The sequence below is a fragment of the Solea senegalensis genome, linkage group LG14 (genome assembly GCF_019176455.1).
Source record: "Solea senegalensis isolate Sse05_10M linkage group LG14, IFAPA_SoseM_1, whole genome shotgun sequence".
Taxonomy (NCBI): Eukaryota; Metazoa; Chordata; class Actinopteri; order Pleuronectiformes; family Soleidae; genus Solea; species Solea senegalensis.
Window position 1 is genome coordinate 14233058 of NC_058034.1, and position 22595 is coordinate 14255652.

General features: G+C 38.7%; 1 protein-coding gene across 2 annotated transcripts in view; it reads right to left on the minus strand.

Annotated features, from left to right (window-relative positions):
- kdm4b (lysine (K)-specific demethylase 4B) overlaps positions 1–22508 on the minus strand; it is a 40546-nt gene extending 18038 nt beyond the window's left edge. For both annotated transcript variants that reach the window (XM_044043937.1, XM_044043935.1), the window contains exons 1-8: positions 22392–22508; positions 19020–19451; positions 17934–18109; positions 17013–17127; positions 16472–16665; positions 9259–9308; positions 4809–4912; positions 2486–2623 (exon numbers count right to left, since the gene is read on the minus strand). In XM_044043937.1, the coding sequence (XP_043899872.1) occupies positions 2486–2623; positions 4809–4912; positions 9259–9308; positions 16472–16665; positions 17013–17127; positions 17934–18109; positions 19020–19424 (1182 nt within the window). In that variant the 5' untranslated portion in view covers positions 19425–19451; positions 22392–22508. The remainder of the gene's footprint in view (positions 1–2485; positions 2624–4808; positions 4913–9258; positions 9309–16471; positions 16666–17012; positions 17128–17933; positions 18110–19019; positions 19452–22391) is intronic.
- Positions 22509–22595: the final 87 nt, after the last annotated feature.

The window sequence follows — 22595 nt, forward strand, 5'->3', positions numbered from 1 at the left end:
ATATACACTCCACAGTCCCAAAAATGTGTTTATTTCTATTGATGATTAAATTGCCAGGGGCAAATGTTTAGTCAACAACTGCTTGCTATTCTGGTCCTTTCAGATCCTTTGGGAGTTTATTGGCTGTGCCTACCACCTCTTGCTTAACATTCAAGCTGCAGGTGAAGGGTTGCACAGAGCCAGTGTCCATGCTTTTTTGTTTTTTTTTACTTAAAAAAAACCAAAAAAACAACACGAAACGGTGGCTAAAAACGACGTTCCAAGGTACGTTCCTGTTTATTCATCTTACCAGAGTTTTTATATGCACTGGCTGTACATGCACACACAGAGTATACAGACATTCCGCCTGCTTTGACTGCAGCTATGTGTTCCCCTAGTGAGTCAGAAAGATGGATCTGCATTTGAGGGGCTTGTATTTAAGAAGACTGGAGCATAAAGCACACCCAAGCTATCTCTCCTTCTCCCTCTCTCTCTGGTGTTGAGCTGCCAGCCGCAGAACAGTGACAAATTCGATACCAAGCCCCATCTTTCACTGTACCATTTGGTTGACAGAAAAGGGCTCAGGAGGGAGAGGGAGGAGAGAGTCAAACGAGTTAAGAGATGACTGCTTGAGCTAAAGACAAAGAGAATGAGAAACCTCATTGTTGCCAAGCAAATGGATGATGTAGGTGAAATATATAAAATTACTGTGTGGGTGGGGATTCATTTGTATTACCATAAGACACAACTATAGTTTGAAACTATTGTAGTGGTGACATTTTGGGACTGTGACGATTCAGCCTGAGCCACAATTTATTGCACACCTTAGAAAGGTTGCTTGAGAGTTAAGATTAGGGTAAATCTTCAATGCAATGTAAAATAATGTCTGCTTGATGTCCTTAAATGTAATCTGTGAATGTGTATGTGTGTTAAATGACTAGATTGTACCAACAGTGTTGTATTTCATATCTTAAGTTTGCATGGCAACAAACAGGGAATGTAACTGATGTTTTCAGGAGATGAAAACATCTTAATTAAATACCAGAAAGCAATATCAGTTGACATTTTAATTTCTACAGATACATAACGTGTCTGATATTACTGCACACTTGAGAATTAGAACCATAGCGAATCAAACCTTAATCTGCATACGTATTTGACACAATGAGACAAAAACAAGATAATATGAATCGTTTTAAACTGGTGACCCAGTGGTCAAGTAAAGATCAACTTTACAATTATTACAAAAAATCAAAACGGTGCCTTGACAACAGTTTTAGACTCTCGACTTAGGCTTATGTATGATGTGCCATTTTTGCCAGCCACACTTTAAAAGGCACTGAGCCTGCTTTCTTATTCACAGTGAGGAAGACTAAAAAGGTTGACTGCTTCTGTGACTATGTTTAAGCAGAACTGGTTATGGAACATTCTCTGTCACACTTATACCACCACACCAACCTAACAGACAAAGGAAATGAGGGAGAAAGATGGAGCTACTCTGCCTCACATTCCTTTGATTACTGGGTGTGGTGCTGTTTAGTCCATTTGTCAACTTGGATTTACAGTGCAGAATGGACCACTCTTCTTTATCAGACAGAGGGGGAGGTTTAGTGTACTGGGCATGCTCCCTTGAGCACTGGGTTAGGTGGAGGGGAGAATGCTGGAGCCAGGACTACTGAGTCTTAAATTACAACTGGCCACATGGGAAAAGTAGGAAGGTCGAAAATGAGAATGAGAGAGAGAGCTGTAATAAACCTGACGTGCAGCCAAGTAAAAAAAAGAAGAGAGAAGCGGCACACACAGTCACACGAGAACACTCGCATTAGAAGAAAAAGAAGAGGAAGTGAAAAGGAAAATGAAGTGGAAAGTATTGAAAAAGACAAAAGGGAGGTTCTTCCACAAGACATTGTAGTTGGGCCCCCGTTCACAACCAAACCATGCCCTCTCAATTTCATGCTCAGCAGCCCACAAGCAGAGAGGCAGTTAGTGTCAATGGCAGGATGTGAGTGCAAGGTTAGTGTCGGGAGAGAACCAGATAACCAGGCATTGCTTGTACATTATAAAATGACCTATAAAAGAAACTTGTTGCAGCTGAATCAAATCAGTCCTCATTAAGTGTCCTCACTTGCCAGAAACATTGTGATATTCATGCAATTTTGAATATATTGATGCCATTAATTGACTGTCTACTAGTAACTACTATTACTGCCCCCATACTAGTCACCATATGTCATCTAAATTGGTATTTCATTGCAGAATGCCCACAAGCAACCATTAATTTCCTTTCTAGTGACTTAAGAAGCTCTCCCTCCATTCTCATCCACCTCATTCCAAGTGAATTCAACACCCAAACATTATATCCCATAATATTTCAGATACTTAAGTATGCTTTCACATAAATGCCCAGATTTTATAAGATGGATTTTATTACTGTAGTGTTTTCCCTGTTATGCCATGACTGTTTCATTGCTACAGGATGATAAAAAGACAGTCTGTCTTATCTTACCTGGGTGGCCATCTTGCCATAGTCTACCCAGCGCAGGGTTGCAAAGTTTGTGGACTCTGCGCAGTTGAAACCGTGGTTGAAGCCGGCATGATAGCCATAAGGAAATGTGATTATAAACTCCCCTTCATTCTGAGTTACCTGTCGAAAGAGAGAAAGAGGGGGAAAAAAAGTTTAATTTCAATTCCAACTAGCCTTGAAGGGTAAAGAAATTCCTTGGGTCCACTGCTTCATGTCCAATAATGACAACTAAGAATCTCATAAACTGACTGACTAAATAAACAATAATTAGATCTCTCATCAAGGACACCATTAATCTCCATTTTAATTGGCTTGGGAGACAACACTTGCATCTCAAGTTTTCAAATTGGCACTTAATGTGCTGAGTAACCTCTCCATCACTGTATATTTTATTATTATTATTTTTGCACATCTTAAAAAAGATTCTAACTTAGACATGACACATTTCCGCCTACATTCACATACATGAAATGACCAATTCTCTGTTAATTACCAGTGCTTGTCTGATCCAAGGAAGAAACTATTGGATTTTGGTGGTCATCCAGATATGGATTCACAGTCAGGATATTTTCTAATAATATTTTGGTACTTTCGCTAGTTAAACTATTTCCTCATTTATGAGTTACAGTTACAAATGTTTCAAGTATTTCAAATGCATTTCACAAACTTTACACTTGCCATTACGGATTTTCATTGTACAGGGAGTTCAACTTCGCAGTAACAACTTTTCTCCAAACTTTTCCAACTCGTGAACAAAATGAATTCAACCCAACATGACTGCTGCTCAGAGGGTTGAGTGTTTCCTCATGAGCTCAGCATTACTCTGAGAATGTTTAAAAATGTGAACACAAGTTAATCACAATCTTTTCTGAATGCAGAACCTTAAGCCCATACATGTCTGTGGATCTCTACTTCTTTGTGAAGCCTGGATTCCAGCAATCAAGAGATACATTACAGACAAGTCTGACAAGGTGACAGACATAGTGGGAGGGGAACAGAAAAACGAGGTGAGAGAGTGATATAAACTTCAGCTAAAGGCAATGGTTTACATATCAAAAAAAATCCTTTTCAGCTCTGGTAGAGACACAAGACGGCAGTTTTATTTTTATACATGAATAGAAAGAGATACTGTAGGTGTGTTACAAGTAACATGTTCGCTGTGTTAATGATTTCCTGAAGGGGGAGTAAGAAAGGCAAATGGGATGGGGGGTACCCTCTGTTGAGAGCAGAAAACTTTGTATGCCTGCTCTCTTGCCAGTTTCCCTCTTCTAACTTTATATAGCCGGCTGAGCATGTTAAACAAAAACAGCAAATTAGTTTACTATGGCAGGCACATAAGATTATTACTCATAGAGTATCATAGCTATGTCATCCAACAGTTGTCCCGTTTGCGTCAAAGCTGGGCCACTTCCTTTGTGTTGAAAACAAGCCAATTATATTTCAGTGAATTACACAAGACCCACTTATGTTACCAGAAAACAACAGGTATGGAGTGTGTTTAAACCGTTGTATAATCAAACTTCTTCTAATTTTATGTTTCTTCTGTTATGTATTAAAAAGGTTATTGTGAATATGTAGAATCATAACCAGCAAATTATACGTGTGAGAAGACGTTAACATGACAGCATGGGAATATTCTTTTTCTTGTTTTTGTGAATAAAGATATTGTGTTAAGATTTATTAAGGTCTGTGCACCAGGAATTCATTTATACTGAAAACAATAACATATTACATCACAGTACAATAAAAACGTGGTTATAGTATGGAAATCATTTTGTAATAGTGAGGTAATGTTATGGTAAGCCACCTTATTTCCAGCTTGGCAATAACAAAGGTAATAATAAAGTGTAAATAAGGAGATCATTTTATAGTAATAACATGAATGAACCTATAGGCTAGTATCAGAGTAATGTAATATATCAAAAATGTAAGTGACTCAACATTTATAATCACCATATTAGAAGGTTAAACCTAACCCTAACCCACACATATTTATGTCCTTATTACAAAATCATTGCCATATTATTATCATATTGTTATTGCACTGTGATGTACACAGTGATGACATAAAGAATGAGCAAGTTGATGTTGTTAGCTGTGATTTTTGTCACGTGACATGGTAGATGTTTAAATTGTTTGACCATTTTTACCGACATGTTCAAATAAAGAGTCAAAGTGGGGAAAACACTTTCAGATTAGTAGGACAATCAGGGCTCTACCTTAGTGTAAACATCATGACCATAATCTAATACTGAGTTTAGTAAAAACATAGAGGCTTCCAACTATAGATTAATTTAGCACCCACCCTGTCAAAAGGAATGCTGTATTTTTTAAGGATGGATGGCGATATCAACGTCATCTTGTGGCGAAGGAAGGCGTCACAGCCTTGGGAACTGCCAGGGAAGAATCCTGCAGAGGGTCACAGTACAAATGTAAAATTGAGAAAATTTCACTGACATTGATGAGAGAAAACACAAAAAAAAACGATTCATGTTGTAATTCATGTACGAAATAATCTGCTAATATTTTTAAATCAAACAAACTGTGTGCTTCAAACTGCAGCATGGGTTACTAAAAACCCTCAATGATGTTTATTTTTTCCTAGTTGCTTAATCTCCTCAGATTGTGATGAACAGCTCTGAGGTTTCAGTCAGTATTGGAAAGGCACAGCATTAAAGACATGCATAGCAATTAAAAAGACATTAAATACAGATATACTATGTGATATAGACGTTATAGATGCAGCAATTACTGTGGGCATTATCAGGGTTTACTAATGCACTTCGGAATAACACCTTTTTCCCCGGAATCAACAATGATACAACAATTGTACAAACAATTACAAAATACAAACAAAATACAAGAAACTGGTTACCAGATGAATAATCACTACAGTTCATGTTTCTAATAAAAGAAAAAAGCTTGATGAATTATCAAAAATGTAATAAATAATTTGTTTTCAGTAAGGGTGACATAGTGCTTCCTGATTAATAATTGTTAATACCACAACTAGGAAAATGTCATCTGGCTATCTACATAAATGCATTTATTGAGTGTGGCATAATCACATTACCCCAGTGCATGTTATTGCATTGTTTGTGTACCTCCATGTTGTACTTCTGGATACATTTGATGGAGCACATTACTGCTCAAAATCAGCATAAAAAAAATATCATCCCATTGATGTGCAACCACAGAGAAGATCTTGCCTGAAAGTGATCTTCCTTCCTATGAAACAATTGTGTACTTTCATTTTATGTAAGAAGCAGCAGTGCTGCCATTTTATGTTTTAAAAGTTTGTCCAAAAACAATACAATGAGATATAAAACTACAGTCTTATGGTGATGGTTCTGTCCCCAAGGTCACTAAAAGGAAATGCATGCATTCTACTTTTTGAGACCACTCGCACGGTGCAGCTGACAACTGTGTGATTGCAACTACAACAGTTTTTAATGTGCAAACGCTGCTCATTCTTAGCAACTTCACCCTTTTTGTTAGAAAACAAACCTCCTCCTGAAAACACAGACTACTTTATGATCATTTTATATCCCGCCCCAACTGTCTCACTCTAAAGGGAATCACTTCTGCTGCGGCAGACTGAGAAACTCAGATAGCCTCTGAATAATCAAAGCGTTTCTCCTCCATCATTTACTGTCTCTCTTAACTGTCTGTACCCGCCTGTGACTTGGGGGGGGGTCGCAAGCATCCACCCAGTTAAAGTTTAATGTGACTGACAGTATAATCGGTACCCATTTCATCCTTCATTTTCACTGCATTGTTTCAGCCTCTGTTCTACTCTACAAAGCAAGAGAGGCAGAGAGGGCTTCTATTCTCTCATCGCCTGCCTGCTTGTTGGAGCTGATAAAGGTGAATAATGTGCCGTCACAGCCTGGGTATTAATCCCCATTAAAATGCAGCTGGCTCACTGAGCCCTCTGCAGGGTAATACTAACTTAAAGGCATCATTCCCTCCTTTAGAGTTTCAAAATGTTGTCCCTACTTACAATCATTCTAAAAAAGTTTGGAATATTGTCTAAAAAAAAAATATATATATATATATATATATATATATATATATATATATATATATATATATATATATATATATATATATATATATATAATAAATAAGGAGCAATAAGAGCAACAGCTGTCGCTGGGTCAAACGTTTGGAGAGGAGCTGTCATGTAACAAGACGATTGTCGCAGCAACATTAGGCATTCTTACTACATTCATAACAGTCTTTTTAGGAACTCGACAAACAGTTGGCTGCGTGCCCTCATGATAGCTTTGATAGGTCAGTGGGTGCTTATTAAATAAGGTTGGCACTGCTTTCCTCCCACTGCCAGTTGCTAAGATAAAAGGAGAGGGAAGGCTGACTGTGATCGAGAGCTGGGCACTGACATGAAAAATGACAACAGATGTCTACTGTGTGTATTTTAAGAGTGGCATTTGTGAGCATTTCATCAACATCTAGGATCAACCCAATCATGTCTATCATATTAGAAATCCTCATCAGTGTGACAAAAAAAGAGCATAAAATAGACCTTAGACATAAGAAATAGTACTTACACTAACTTACTTAATACTTCAATCATACATTTTACTGTTATAATTATATCTTCTAAATTACCTGCTGTATACTACAGAATAAACATAAGCTTCACTGAATATGAAAGGATAAACATTGAATAATATTTGAAAGCAGTGACCACACATCTGACAAAGAATCAGAGGCAGATGTTTATCGTAGTGGAATTTTTGAAAATTAGCCATATGCTGAGTTAAATCTGGAGATATTTTACAGTTTAATTTTCAAGGGAAGGCTGGTTGATGAAACATATGAACTGTCAGCAGTGCAGCCTCCTTGACTGAAGTTGAACTAAGATAAACTCTGATTTAGCTGGTAAATATCACCTGGACTGTGCCATGCTTGTTTTTTTTTTTTTTACTTGTCAGGTATTCTTCTCTGACTCGTTTGTGTATTACATATTTCACCCACTTGAATATAACATAAAGATAGCAGGTGACAGGCAATGCATTGTGATTATTGATTTGCTCTCAGCTCTTTACAACCACAAGGACAAGTGATGTGTCTATTTAATGTAGTATGGATTGGAACAACTCTCCCTCACCATTCCATGTCTCCTAGCTCACTTCGGACAACATGCAATGCACAAGATGATGTTCAGTGATCAAAACGGGTAGCGAGCATGGGTGGAAGAAAGGAAGCGCAGAGATGCAAGGAGACGTGTTATGTCAGAGAAAGGGGATAGATGTTTGATGAAACACCGAAGGCAGAAGGTGTCAAAGTGATGTGAGTGTGGCTGGGGACACATTATTATGTCCAAACCTGAACGGGCACGAGAGATTATTGACCGAACCCGACCTGAACCTGCCAGGCAACTGTATGTTTTTGTCCAAGCCCAAACCAAATCAGACATGCATTCTGTATTTATTTTTGTTGGAGCCTGACACAGTTCGCGTGAGCTGAAGCGTACACCGACTGTCACTGTTACGCAGGTGGTTGTAACCTTTATTCATGGTGACGGAAAAGGAGCAAGAGGCAAAAAATGTGGTGTTTCTGTGTGCCGGTGCGTTGTCTGTGCAAGATATGTGTGTGTGTGTGTGTGTGTGTGTGTGATCTATTGGCATTTGTGTGTGCGCGCTGTCCCAGTCAGTGGCAATTCACTGCATCACTATAGGAAATGAATGAAAAGTTGTCATTTCATCCAGGAGGAAGCAACTACTAGCCCCACGATGAACGCACCCACTGATGGGGTGGAGTGGCTCAGTGGTTAAGACCGGTACCCTGTGTGCGAAAGACATCATAGTCGCAATGGTCGCAAGTTCGATTCCACCCCTAGCTGATTGTACTCAATTCAATTGTAAGTCGCTTTGGATAAAAGCGTCTGCTAAATGACATGTAATGTAATGTAATGATAACCATTTACATTATCCAACCATCGTGGTGCAGTTTAGCATCCACCGTGAATGCCTTCAATAACTTTAACAGAGAACTTGATCAATTACTTATCAATTTACGTAACGCTCAAGAAAATGAAAAGGTATAGTTTGACACATTCATTTAAACTAGTTTTGATGTACTGGATTGTCAAAATCTACAACTTGCTGTGTTGCTGTTTTACGCAGCAATAGCAGCAGCCGTTGCTTGATCCTCAACAGCATTGATAATCGACCAACTCAAACTCCAAAGCACAGATTTCTAAGTTTCCTCCTCTTAGTGCTGAACAGATATTTGATGCTGCTGAACTCAGCTCAGCCAGCCTGTGCTCCAAATTTGACATATGACATGAATTGACTGCACACATTAAGTGCTTCAAGCTGTTCATCTTTTTCATGCTCCATTTTAGATTTTTATACTCACTGAAAAAGCAGAATATAGCAGTTTTCATTCCACTGAATACAAACAAAACATTTTTCTCACAGTGTTTCCTTAACGTTTATTGCGAGGCCCACTGTGTCAGCTCGACAAGAAACTGCAGAAAGGTTGTTTATTGTAAAGCGTTCTTAACAGTGCTGTGCAAGCTGTGAATGAGACGTGGTGCAACTGAGAGCTGCCTTTTCTTTCTATGCTCCAGTGGAAAATGGAAACAGTAAGTGTGTTTGGGATGTCTGCTAGTGTTTATTCTGTGCATGTGTTAAGTGTCTACTATGTGTATGGTTTCAGTGTTTGGATGGGTACAATATAAAAAAGCAAACAAAAACAAAAATTTGAAACAGAAAAATCCTCACCTTGTGCCAGCCTCTCTAGCCTCTTGCCTTGTTCGGGTGAAATTGAATACCTGCATAAGAAAAAAAAAGGGGGGGAGGGTGTTAATCATTTTATAAAGGTTGACATTAGGAATACACCTTGTTCTTTGACCTGCTAAAACTCATTTTTTAAATCTTCCTCTTTCAATTATCTTGTCACTTATATAACATGCTCTAAATTCTCTCATGCGACTTCTAAAAGCATTAAATCACAGAAAATACTTACTAGGCAACACTCATAAAGGTATTCTCACAAAGGTGGAGGCAAAACAACAACAGCATAGCAAGATATATGCAAGTTTTGAATCATCACAACCACAATCCAAATCATCAAGAAAAAAAGAAGAACATGGCCAGTAACACAGCAAAGAGATGACAAGTGATGCAGCACTGGCACAATCCACAGACATACTGCCAAGTATATGTTGCTTGCTGGTTTCTTATGTAACAATGATTTCAGTTCCATTATCAACATTTGTACACTGAACATACCTCAAGAATTAAAGCTGACAAAGTATGACACAGAAAGCTGCTCCTCAGCCTTGTCAACGTGTTTCTAAGAAGCTATAATTTGAAGTAAAGGGAAACAGGGAGGTTGGTGGAAAAGATAAAATGACCGATGAAGGGCAGGACTAGGTAAAATCACTGTTTTGGGAGTGCTGGGTTATTTTATAGCCCTCAGCACTTAACATTTTAAGATATGAAATCACCCAAGCTGTACACCTCATCACCCTGCCCAATATTTCATGCCACACACACACACACACACCAATCACTATTCTTGTCAATGTTTCCAATGAGGGAGGTAGTAATTTATGTATTTTCTTCAAAAAAGATATTCCGATGTGAGATTTACTGCCAGATTGCTTTGATCTGTTAACTGATTTTGGTCTACCAGCTTTTTTCAATTACTGCTTTTTATATGGAAAAATACCATTGGACAAGCGACATGATAAAGAAAGCAAAGTGTTTGCTCTGTAAAAATATTAAGGGAGCATATTTGGGTCCATATCATAACATCATATTTCAGATGTGACATTTAAGAACCAAATATATTTGTAAAATACAGAGAGGGAGGGAGCGTGCAAAGCTAAACTCTCATCCATTCATTTGTGAAGTTATTACAATGTTTTTATAACTGCAATTATTTCCTCTGAGCGGCTTAAGCCTCCAGAGAGATAAAGCAATGAACTCTAGGTGGAAAGAAAGCCTGTACCTCTCCTTTGTTACTCAAGCTACAACAAACAGAAGGGGAGCATTATAAAGGCTGAGTGATGTGAGAGGCAACAACACATGGGGGGGACAGGGGCAGACAGAGAAAGAGAAAATAATAAACAAAAGACAAAAATGACTCCAGACATGGGAGCGAAGACATGGAGCCACACTGCCCCCTGTAGTTGCAACATTAGAACTTCACAGAGGTGGTGCATTTTTCAATGTTTTATTATTATTATAGTCTGGATTTACACAGCTATCCAACATCAGAGGCTCTTAACCAAGGTCCTTAATGCAATTTGGGAGCACAGAAGTGACAAGGACCACATGTATTTAAATTCAGGTTGTAAATGGTCTATTTTACTGAGTTAATATACAGTTAATTATCCTCTGTGCATTTGCTGCAGTTGTAAGATCGTTATTTTAATTGATGTGGTTTACTCTTGAAGATAATGGGTAATGACTCATACAATTAAATGGATACGGTTATGAGTTGTAATTGGTTTTGTGGCGCTAAAACAAATGACAACAGATATGTGAGCTGGGGGTCCACTTTATTGGCAAGGGAAAATGTAATATAAGAATACATAATATAGTCAATTAATAATGTAATTACTCATATCGTTATACTATATACCTATATTTTAGTCTCTCACTAACACAACACTGCATTGTTGTCAGTCAAATTTTGTGGTCATCTGGATTGGAATGGTCTAACTTTTTAGGAAATAGAAGGACAAACAGGTTTTACCAGTAACTTTAGCTAGGCTTCCACTGTGAGGGTTTAAGGGTAGGTCCCACTAAACTTGACACCACGTACAGTACATGTTTCCTATAGGATGTGTTCCAATATGGTTGAATTTTACTGTATGGTCATTATAGCATTGCAGAAACAACAAGCAAATGGTTGAAGACAGACTGTCACCTAGTGGTCAGGGGTTGAAGGACAACAAAGAAAAAAGATCATGAACTAATATTTGAATTTTAACTATCAATAAAAATTTTGATCATAACATTATAATGCAGTTTTAGCAACATTTTTCATCATACTGTGCACACAACCACCGCCGCACCATACACACTTCATCATTTTTTTTCTATACTGTTTTGCTACCCAAAGCATCAAAGTACTTTGAGAGTATTTTATTTATATTAAAAGAACTTGAACAATTCTACTGACTATGGAGAGTAAAACGAGATGGGCTTTAAGTAGCGTATGATATAGTGGTTGTGTTTAGCTAGTCTAAACATGCCATGGTGCTGATCTATTATCGCCTGTTTTAGACTACAAAAAGGTACATTTCCTAAAAGGCTCAAGCATTACTTTAAAGGTGCTTTGCCCAGGGGAAAATCACATCGCAGAGTTTCCTGTGTAAATATGCACAAATCTCAGTGCAGCCTGTTCCACAAAACATCCCTCAGACGATCCCTTTCATCCCAGCATCAAACTACACAAGCCAGCCGATCAGCGCAACTCCTCCTGTTCCTGCCCTCCTAAGACCACCGTTGCCATAGCAGCAACATGTCTGTCACTCTGGCAGCAGAAAGAAAAAGAAAAACACTAAACAAAACGACCGGCTTGAAATAATCTCAGAGGAAGGGCAGGATTTATCTATAGTGAGAGTTCCTAGTACCTCTGGACAGTATGATGACACGCAGAGTGTGTGTTACTGCTTTTAACATTTGCAGACATGTTAAATATATGTGCACATTCTTCTTTAGTGTTTCACAGTTCAACGTTATTTCTATCAAGACTGCTGCAGTAAAAAAAATATCTGAGGTTCTGCCGTTTAAACTTTTTACTGATTAAAACCTTCACTGCAAACTGGTCACAATTGTCTTGTGAATACATTCCTCCCAGTTCATAGATGCAAGGTGTATTTCATGATTTTCAGATTTGAAATTGGACTGGAATTTAATGTTCTAGCAAATGTTGGGGTATTCAAATCTAGAGGGTTTGCCTCTATATTACGCTATTATGACAAAATAATGGCGAATATTTACGTACCACAACAATCTCTGATTCAGACCCCTAACACACACAACAAACTAAAATCATCAAATGTCTGTTTTCCTCTATTATTTGAACAGTGTACAGCTCCTGGCAGCATATATCAGAGGGATTTTCTAAAACCCAACTAGACTAACTGTTGGGCGCTGTAATGATGTCATCAATTACTACAAAATCTAACAAACATCTCACCCATCACCCACTACAACTACAACTCATCTGATGCCATACACACAGCTTAAATTCTCCATTTAGCAAATGCAAAAGAAAATATTTGTGGCACACAATTTTGAAGGAGCAACCATCGTGGGAAAAAGTCCAACAACTGCCTGACCAGTGGTGCAACTTCACCACGAAATCAAGTCCATCATTCACTGACTTACATACAGGGCTATAGTGCTGGACTACGGTGAGGCCAGCCAAACAAAACCATCAAACAAGAATGGTTCAAATTCAGAGGCTCTGTTCTACAGAGGAGGCTGAGGCCTGATGGACTCATGAAAAATTCCTCCATTCCCTGAAGTTACAGCTGGGTTACACTTCCAAATATCCCTTTAAATTCTCTTTCGTCAGCCTCTCCCAACCTTCCCCTCACATCTTCAGAGAAGAATCTTTCATCTGACAGCAGATCTGCAGATGTGTGCTGGGGAAGATGGGTGATTGACAAGGTTTCAGCAATAAAAATAAACACAAAGAGAATGACGGAAGGATAACAACAGAGAAAAGGTGATTGATTGCTGGAGCTGGATTCTTTTACACATTCCCATTTGTGTGTGTGTGCACACACATGTTATTACCCCACAACACACAAATATGAAAGTGAAAATTATTCAAAATAAGACAATCATTCAAAGACAGAGAAGAGTGAAAACAATAATAATCCGGGAATTAATTATTCTTAAATCACAGGGTCTACTATGAGAATAATCTAAATGGAGAAAGAAAGCAATTCATGCTTGGAATGAATGAACTGATGTGTTGGCAATCTTCACACTGATTATGGTCTGTTCCTGCAGCAAGTGTGGCCTATAAATAACAGGTTACGATTTACACAACTTGTCAATTTAATAGCAGGAAATAAACTGCAGGTTAGTCAATGTAGAATTTAAAATTATTCTTAAAAAAGGCAAATACTTGACTGTATCTTTAAGGGCAGCACACAATAGTTTACCAACTGTGCACCTCAAAACACCTATACTGATGGTGTCTTCTACTCAATATCAAGTGGACATCCCTGAAGTGCTACCTTTAAAATTAAGAACATAAGACGTAAGTTCTTTGCTGGCAGAGTTGCAGATTCAAATCACTGTCTCGAGTCAAGTCCACAAAAGTCAACATGTCAGCTCCATATCTCTATTTCCTGTCAACATTGGTACTTTTTACAAAAAGGTTCCAAACTAAATATTTTAAACTTTCAAGAAAAAAATGTTCTCTGAAACTTGTGTAAAGAGAGCCCCTTGATTTTAGCATTGCACTACCATCACGTCATTAAACAAAACTGATGCAGAGAAAACAGATATTGTTTTTCAATTGCACATTCTTCTTCCTTAATGTGACACCGACATGACCCAGAACAGAACCAAAAACTCAACAGCTCAGTAGATATTGGTATGATGCTGTGCATTTGTTAATGTAGCCTTACACTACTAGATTTTAATGGAGAAAACTGAGGTTATATATGCTTCTTTCACACTTTTTTACAAAACTTCCAACCCACAAATTTTTTTCAAACTTGTAAATTATGGACTCAACTGTCATACTACTTTTTTCCACCTCAAGAACAAAGAACAGAATGAAAAAGGCTTAATATCAGTGCCCTTTACATGCTCACATCCACAAACTGTCTGGTACATTCCTGATTGAAACCATTCAACTAAAATGTCAGGTCGACACGTCGGGGAACAAGAGAGTAACGCCAAATTTGCACTATATCAGTTAAACATTTAACTAGATTGGTGTTTCGATACCAACTGTGGTCAGGCTGCCAGTACTGTTTTCTGTAACATGGCACTCCCAACCCACCACTGATACATTCAAACTAAATAAATCAAAAAGTGAAAATCACAGCTTGATGATTTTTTTTACCTACACACAGAATGTGTGTAGGGCCACACGGTGAACAAGGGCCTTTCTGCATGGAGTTTGCATGTTCTCCCCGTGTGTGCATGGGTTCTCTCTCCGGGTTCTCCGGCTTCCTCCCACAGTCCGAAAACATGCAATGTGGGGATTAGGTGAATTGGTCACTCTGCATTGACCGTAGGAGTGAGTGTGAGAGTGAATGGTTGTTTGTCTCTATCTGTGTGTGGCCCTGCGATGGACTGGCGAACTGTCCAGGGTGTACCCCGCCTATCGCCCGATGTAGCTGAGATTGGCACAGCACCCCCCGCGACCCTCTGGAGGATAAAGCGGTTAGATGATGATGACTGACAGAATGTGTGTTGGCATCAATTTACATATCCAACCTGAGATGTGTGAAAACAGGACAGGTAGATGGTTGTTAAGAGTTTATATCAGAGAGTATATCAGTCCTCCTGACACACTATATCAGGAGGAGGAAAGGTGTTAAGGAAGCATACTGTGACAACAATGTAGAAAAGTGAAGGAACAATCAGTGTGGGGAAGCTCAGTAACAGAAACACAATGACATATACTGCAAAGAGCATATGTGCACAAACGCATACAGTTGAAGACTTGGTTAATAATGTAATCTGAATACTAAGGGAGTGGGTTAGCTCTGCTCACTGCCTGCAGCATCAGAGATCTACAACATTGAGGGAAAGAAGGGAAAACATACACAAACTCTCTCTCTCTCACACATACACACACAAAATCAAGTGGCAGAAAAGAAAAAACAGACAAGTATCAGGAACTTTCAGAGATGATTGCCAGAAAGAAAAAAGTAAAAGTTTTATGAAGCATGCACAAAATGGAAAGCCAGTGGGCAAATGACTGCTGAAATCCCTATAGTGTAACTACACTGGTACACTGTTTTCAAATGAAACCTCAAATTCAGTATATGTGCTGTTTTTTGATTGTGTAGAAATGTACTGCACAAAATAAAGAGAAAAACCTTTGCAACAAAACCACAAAATGAAGAAAAACATAGCTAAAGTCTAGAATGTTCACAAAGCATTAGTTATCATACCTAGTATTGCTCATACAACACCTCTAAAGAATTGCACACTATTTTTCAGTTCTAAGACGCGAGCCTGAAGCATGTAGTTGGCAAGTTGTCAATCAGAATATCCAAAGTGAAGTTTGACTTCACTTAGACTGTTTTAGATCACAGACATACATGGGTTTGGGACCCAATTATTTGGCATACGGACTTAATATATACACACTGTATTGTTTGTGAGACAAAGCAGGTCGTATTCTTGATAACAGTACCACCACAAATGTACTTGTTACCTGAATAACATTGATGAGTAGTTGAAAGGAAGCACCAATATCATTAATACATTAAACCCTCCCTGTGCCAATTGTTGATTTGAATCAATCAATAAATGTATGATATGAATGAAGCTCAGACCTGGGCCCATATGTATGGAGAAAGATTTGAGTCAAATGGGAAACAAATTTCGGCTGTTTGTATCCACTGATAAAAAAGTTTGTTTCAAGACTTTTTTTCACATCGTCAGTCCCGCACAGATACACAGATGCAGGGGGGAACGGGGAAACTGTCAGAAAATAGGGACATCTGGGCTGTCTGTGAATTCATGTAGAAGAACTGACAAAATAGCTCATCCAATACAAAGTGCACATTTGTAAGTATTTTTCACAAGAGGATGATGCTCTAACTGGCATTTAATTCTAATTTCACTGTCAACCATAGCACTGACAAAAATGGCATATGACAAGTAGCTATATTACATGCTTTTGGCAGTTAAAACTTTTAAATGATGAATGGCATGATAATGTTGTGTCCATAAAGCATCAGGAAAATTTTAAAAATAAAAAGTGACCAACCAGGATTTGGACTGTCCAAAATGCAGGTAGTTGATGCTGTAGAGGTCCATGTCCTCAGTGTGCCAGGCAAATGTGGTCTTCCACATGCCAAAATACAGATATGGAGTATTGACGCCCTCAATAACGATGCCACACTCCTGCTCCACCATATCCAACAGTGTGTTGAGACGGCTAATGTTCCACTCTTGAACGTCCTGGATAAAACAACATGCATTTTTATGAAGTGTACACATTAGTCCCACCAGATGGTGCTGTAGTCAAGCCAAAATAATATTCCCTAGCAGATACTGGCATCAGGTAATAAAAACATGATATTTAAAGCAGCTTGTATTATGGAAAACATTTTCCAATAAACAATTATCCACATATCAGTGCATTTAAATTATGGATCATTATAGATAATAAACTACTCACATGGTATACTTTGGATTATACTTTCATGTTATCCTTAATATTAAACATAAATACTGAGTGAGTAGTGGTTAATAGATTAGATCATGATGTCCAGCAAAGTAAATTATGGGCACTCATGCCATCTCACCTCATCATAGATGGAGCCACTGACATCTGCACCGTATATGGGTGACACAAATGTCAGGTTTTTCCAGTATTTCCTCTCAAGGTCATCAAAGTCTTTGTGGCGAGGTGTGCAGTACCTAAAAACAAGAACAACTGTAATGTCCGCAGAAAGTAAGGAAGTGGCCCTTTGGCTACAACATCACCATCAACACCATTGCTTGTAGGTTAGGTGTACTGACTCTACACAGAACCCTCATATGGCGGACTGAAATTACTTATTCATACCAACATCCATAGTTTTTGCTTAAGAAAAAAAAGATGATGCAAGATATTAGGAAACCGTGCAACATTGCATACTTATTTTACATTATTACATTACATGTCATTTAGCAGACGCTTTTATCCAAAGCGACTTACAAGGGAATTGAGTACAACCTGCAAGGGGTGGAGTTGAACTTGCGACCATGAAGTCTTTGTACACAGGGTCTTAACCACAGGCGGTCTTAACCATTAAGCCACTCCAACCCACATTTATCACATTTTATGGCCAAGTGCAAAAGGTCTATACGGGAAGCTCAGTGTGAAAGGAAGTGATGATGGGTAAGAGGAGTGAAGCTGATGGTGTTTGTGTGAGAAAGAGACGGGACAAATTAATTACTCTTTTATTTTATTTTTAGCTGCACAGTATAGGGGCTTATAACAGCTCGGTTATATTATTAGTACTTTAATGTCATGTAAAATAAAGTCTGTCTCCACATCCACGGTGTGCGTCTCACAGATACAGCATCTGCTGCATCATCGCCATGTTACCCAACTCATGGAGGATGAGCGAGAGTGCGTTACATGCGCTGATATTTGAGCTGCTTGTCTGTGATTTCCGCGTCTATTCATTATTCTTTTTTTGGAATGAAAATACAGCTGTAACAAAATCGCACCAACTCACTTTTTGCTGTTGGCCAGCTTGCGGTACTCGCTCACAGTCATTGACTTCTTCTGGATGTTGTATTGGGTAAACAGACCAGACTGACCGGTCACCACCTGCATGATAGGAGCTGGAATCACCATGTCCTCGATGGTGTCGTAGCATCTCCTCGGCTTCCAGCCCTCTGGGGGAATCACCTGTTAAAATGGAACAAATGGTTTACATTACAGCAGTAAACACATTTGTTACTGTCATCTTCTAAAGAAGTGTAATTGTTATCATTACTTGTGCAGAGCTTGTTCAATACATGGTTGTTACCTCATTAAAAATTCAATATGTTATTTTAAATAAACCTAAATCTACTCTAGCTAAATATCTAAATACTCTTTAGAAGACATACTACAAGTACAGGAGCTACAGCGTGCATTTGGGTATATTTACCTAACTGTCGCAATCCACGATAATTTAACACGGTTGTATCCTCTGGGGCTGGGGCCTCAATACATGTGTGTGCAAGGCGTGATGGCTGCATCTTGCACACCTCTGTTGTTTACACAGAGAATGTATCTGCTGCTCTATTTTACATAGGGTTTGCCTTTGAAGTTGCTATAAATTATATACTTTTAAACGTGGTCCTACTCAATTAAAATACAAGTACAAATACATCACAATGTATACTTCACAATACAAGCCTTGATGAAAAGCGAATGGTACAGAAATGGGCTCAGAGGGTGTTGTGTTTGTAACATATTTCACAGGTACAGACATTGATACTGTGGTCAAGTACTAAACTACAACTCTTAATGAATTCCTTTTTATTTTTCTCAACAGCACTGCACCTTCTTGGGTCCTTCACAGTAAACATGAAAACTGAAGTTGATGAGATTAACTCTTTTTGGAAAAAAAACAAAAACCAATGTTGATTTCTCCATTCAGTTAAATAAAAATCACCGACATGCAAACAATGACAATCACTTTAGCTAAAATTGGCAGTGCAAAAAAGGTGTAAATGAACAGAAACTCCTGTTAATCTTCTGTGTAGTATAAGACCATGTGTAACATATGTGAATACTATACAGTACATATGTGAGTGTGCACTGTCCTCACCTTTGCAACACCAGCACGGTGAGCTCCTTGGGTCTCCATGTAGGCTATGTATTTTGCAAAGTCTTTAAACTCTTCCATAGTGGGCCGAAAGGTCATAATCTTGCAGCTTGGGTTCTTGGCAGTGGCTGGTGGTGGTGGTTGCAGCAGAGGGGCTGGGGGAAGCTCAGAACCAGGAACAAGTCCTGCAGCCACATCTGAGTCTGCAGGCTGAGTTGCATCGAGATCTGGAGCAACACTGCATTCTGAGGTCACCACTGTCTGAAGGGATTCAGCTAATCCTGGATGCTGGCTAGATAACTGGTCTCGAGCTGCACTTGGGCTGAGAGCCGGAGGTGCAGGGTCTAGTGAAGAGGCTAGGGCAGGGGGAGGAGCTGACACCGTGTCCATAGGGATCTCGGTAGCCATTTGGTCAGTGAAGTGTTGCAGGTGAACCTGGAAGTGAGAGCAAGGGAAATCAGAGCTAATTCAGTATTCAGCTTGTTAGAAAATCCCAGGAACATTTGGCAAGCTCAAAATGGCAGCAGCTACAAAGTGAGCAACATCTATCCACTGAGATAAGTTTGGGTATTTTTCATAATCTAAACTATTTAAAAAGGTATGTGCAATGCTTTTTTTTAAATGTGAACATTTGCAACTTCACATAAATTGATGTTAAGTTCTTTTAGTGAAACATGGTGTGAAATACTTTGGATATAATAGGACACTTCTTTAATTGCTTTGTTGAAAATATGGTATGAACATTTAATAAATAGATGTATAATGAGTAAAAAATAAATGATAATAAGTGGAAACTAATAAGTAATTGATCAAGTGTCTCTGTTAAGTGCAGGGGTAATTAGGTCTAAAGGTGAGTCTGACATTTTATTATACACAGAGGTGCTGTTGATAATTCATGTGTGTGACTAGTGTGACTTGTGGGTATCTGTGTGGACGTGTGTGTTCATCATAAGGCTAGTAATTGATTCCTCCTGGATGTACCAATAACTTTTGTCATTTGCCACTGTGACAGAGCCGACTGCAGGGAGTGCGCGCACACACACACACACCAATGGAATGCACACACATCTATTGCCAACAACACACTGACACACACACCACACACACACACACACACACACACCACACTTTTCCCATCGCAAAAATTAAATGCTTCATCTTACTCCAACTGTGTCCGACTCCAATAAAAAATATAGCATGTATGTCGGGTTTGAACAAAAGCCACATTCTAGTTTATACTGAGACAACAGGCTTACAACCGACCTATTTATGCAAAGATCGACATTATCTAGGGTTCTGTCTAAGTGAAGAAAACAAAACGTCAGCAAAAATTTAAAAGTGCAGGATTTCTCTATTGATTCACAACACAGAGAACAAAGTGCATAACCTCTATGTATTGAACATGGATGGGGCATCTCTTAAGGTAGCTTTCTCCGCTATTAGCCCGCTGTAAACTCCCTCTTCTTCAGCCCAAGTTTCCCTCCATTCATTTCCATTTGAGCAGTGGGGAGACATCAAGTAGTGGCGCCCAGCGAGTGAAACTGGCAGGCACTGTTTACTTTAGAGCACCTGAAATTATTAATTAAAATATCAGTCTCTATTAAGATGTATCGATTATTGTATTGCACAAGGAAGGACGACGATATATCACCAAATCGATATTTTGACCCACCCTTAATCTAGGAATTAGGAAGCGACAGAAAGCAAACCAAGAAATAAAAGTCCCTCCAAGGGGCACTTGACTGTATTCATGATCAGTTGAGCTTAACATCGATAGCAACTTCTGTGGTTGTTTCAAGTTTAGGGCCTTGTGTGCCAGTCTCTTTTTACCAATCAAAATGTCATCAGTTATGTTTTCAGCATGCTTGTGGTTAAAGATTGAATATAGTTAGGTTCAAGAACAGCATCAACAGTTCATGAAAAGCAGACCGACACTGAGGTGTAGTAAACTGCAGTGTAATTACTTTATTCTCTTAAACCTATTAAAGTATCTAATACACTCAAAGGGGAAAATAGCACACTGGAATCATTGCATTTTCTGAATCTTGCACATGCACCCTTAATAATCCAACTAATGCAAGGTCAACACAACGGACAAGAAATACCACGGTATTAAACAAGTCAGTTTCTCTTTCTCTCTCTCCGTGTGTGTAGTTTGTATACAGTGTGTTGAATGGCTGACAAGAATTTCCTCTGCTTAGAGATGAAATTGACCGACAATGACATCAATTGCACGATTAACTAAACAAACTCTATTGATTTCTCAGTAACTGTCTTCAAATAAGTCAACTTTAAATGTTTAAAGAGACAACAGACAATGTGTACCAAGTAGTTCAACATGGATAAATACACAGCAGTTTCAAGAGTTTCGCATCAGACTCATTTAAATGTACATCATTTGCATGGCAAAACATAGAAATGGTTTGGATGTTGTTGAATAGTGAACATTAAAACCATCAACACTTCATAGATTCATTTGTATTTAGCCGTTTCTAATTTATTCCTTACATACACCTGTTGTGCAGCAACACATACTCATGAATGTTTATTCTATCACAGAATTAATTGTCAAACAATTGATTAATAATTTCCAGTGGGTTTTCTGTGACTTCTTCAATGTGACTATGCTCTGGTTTATTTGCCTCTTTAGAGGAGTAAACTGAATATGCTTTTGACAACAAAAAACGTTGTCACCAGAAATAACTATTTTCCAATATCACTTCCTGTTAAGGAACAATTTTGAAACAGTGACCACTGATAGAACTCATGTATAAGCAAAGAGCACCTTTCTAACAGGGTCTGACAGGCCACATGACCCCCAGCTGTCCAACCACAACAGAAAGGGGCCTGCAAACACCATTTAATTCCATCTGGGCCTGCAGCTAACTTCAATAGTGCATCAGGCTAAAATTTTAGTAAGGTTGGGACTGGGATAATTGTACTATTAAACCTCATGTGTTACCCTTACATCGCAACAGGCTTGATGAGAGGGAAATTAGGTTTTTAGTTACTAGAGCTGCAGTTGAAACAGGCTGCTGCGAAAGATGACAATGGATAGGCACCATTAATATTAACAATACGAATTTTAGCAAGGATGAAAGCAACCAAAGACCGTGGCCGAAGCTCATCAAATGAGCAGTGCAGCCCAACAGAGTTGCAAAAACACGCAGAACCATCAACAACAGAGTTACACTTCACTGTGTCCTTATGCAGAGGGGGTTCTTAAGCTAACGCTTGCTAGCTTCTCGCTAGCTCCTTCCATATCTGCAGTAGAAAAAAAACAAAACACGGCGACGAAAGAGCAAACACGTTCGGACTAAACGAGAACACGGTCTTTACGATTGAATAAAACAAGAAGTGTTTGAGAATCGTTACCTGCTGCGGTGTGGTTTCGTGCTCGCCCTTTAATGTTCAATCAGTTTGGTTTCGAGTTGTAAAAATTCTCAGATTCGGTTTTCCTTTAGCATTAGCTAAGAGACTACGTTGGGTCACGCCCACTTCAAGGACCACGCTTTGTGATTGGTTGAAAGATACGGAAGTTGGGATTTGTGGTCAGAAAGCCGGTCATGTGGTTGGTCA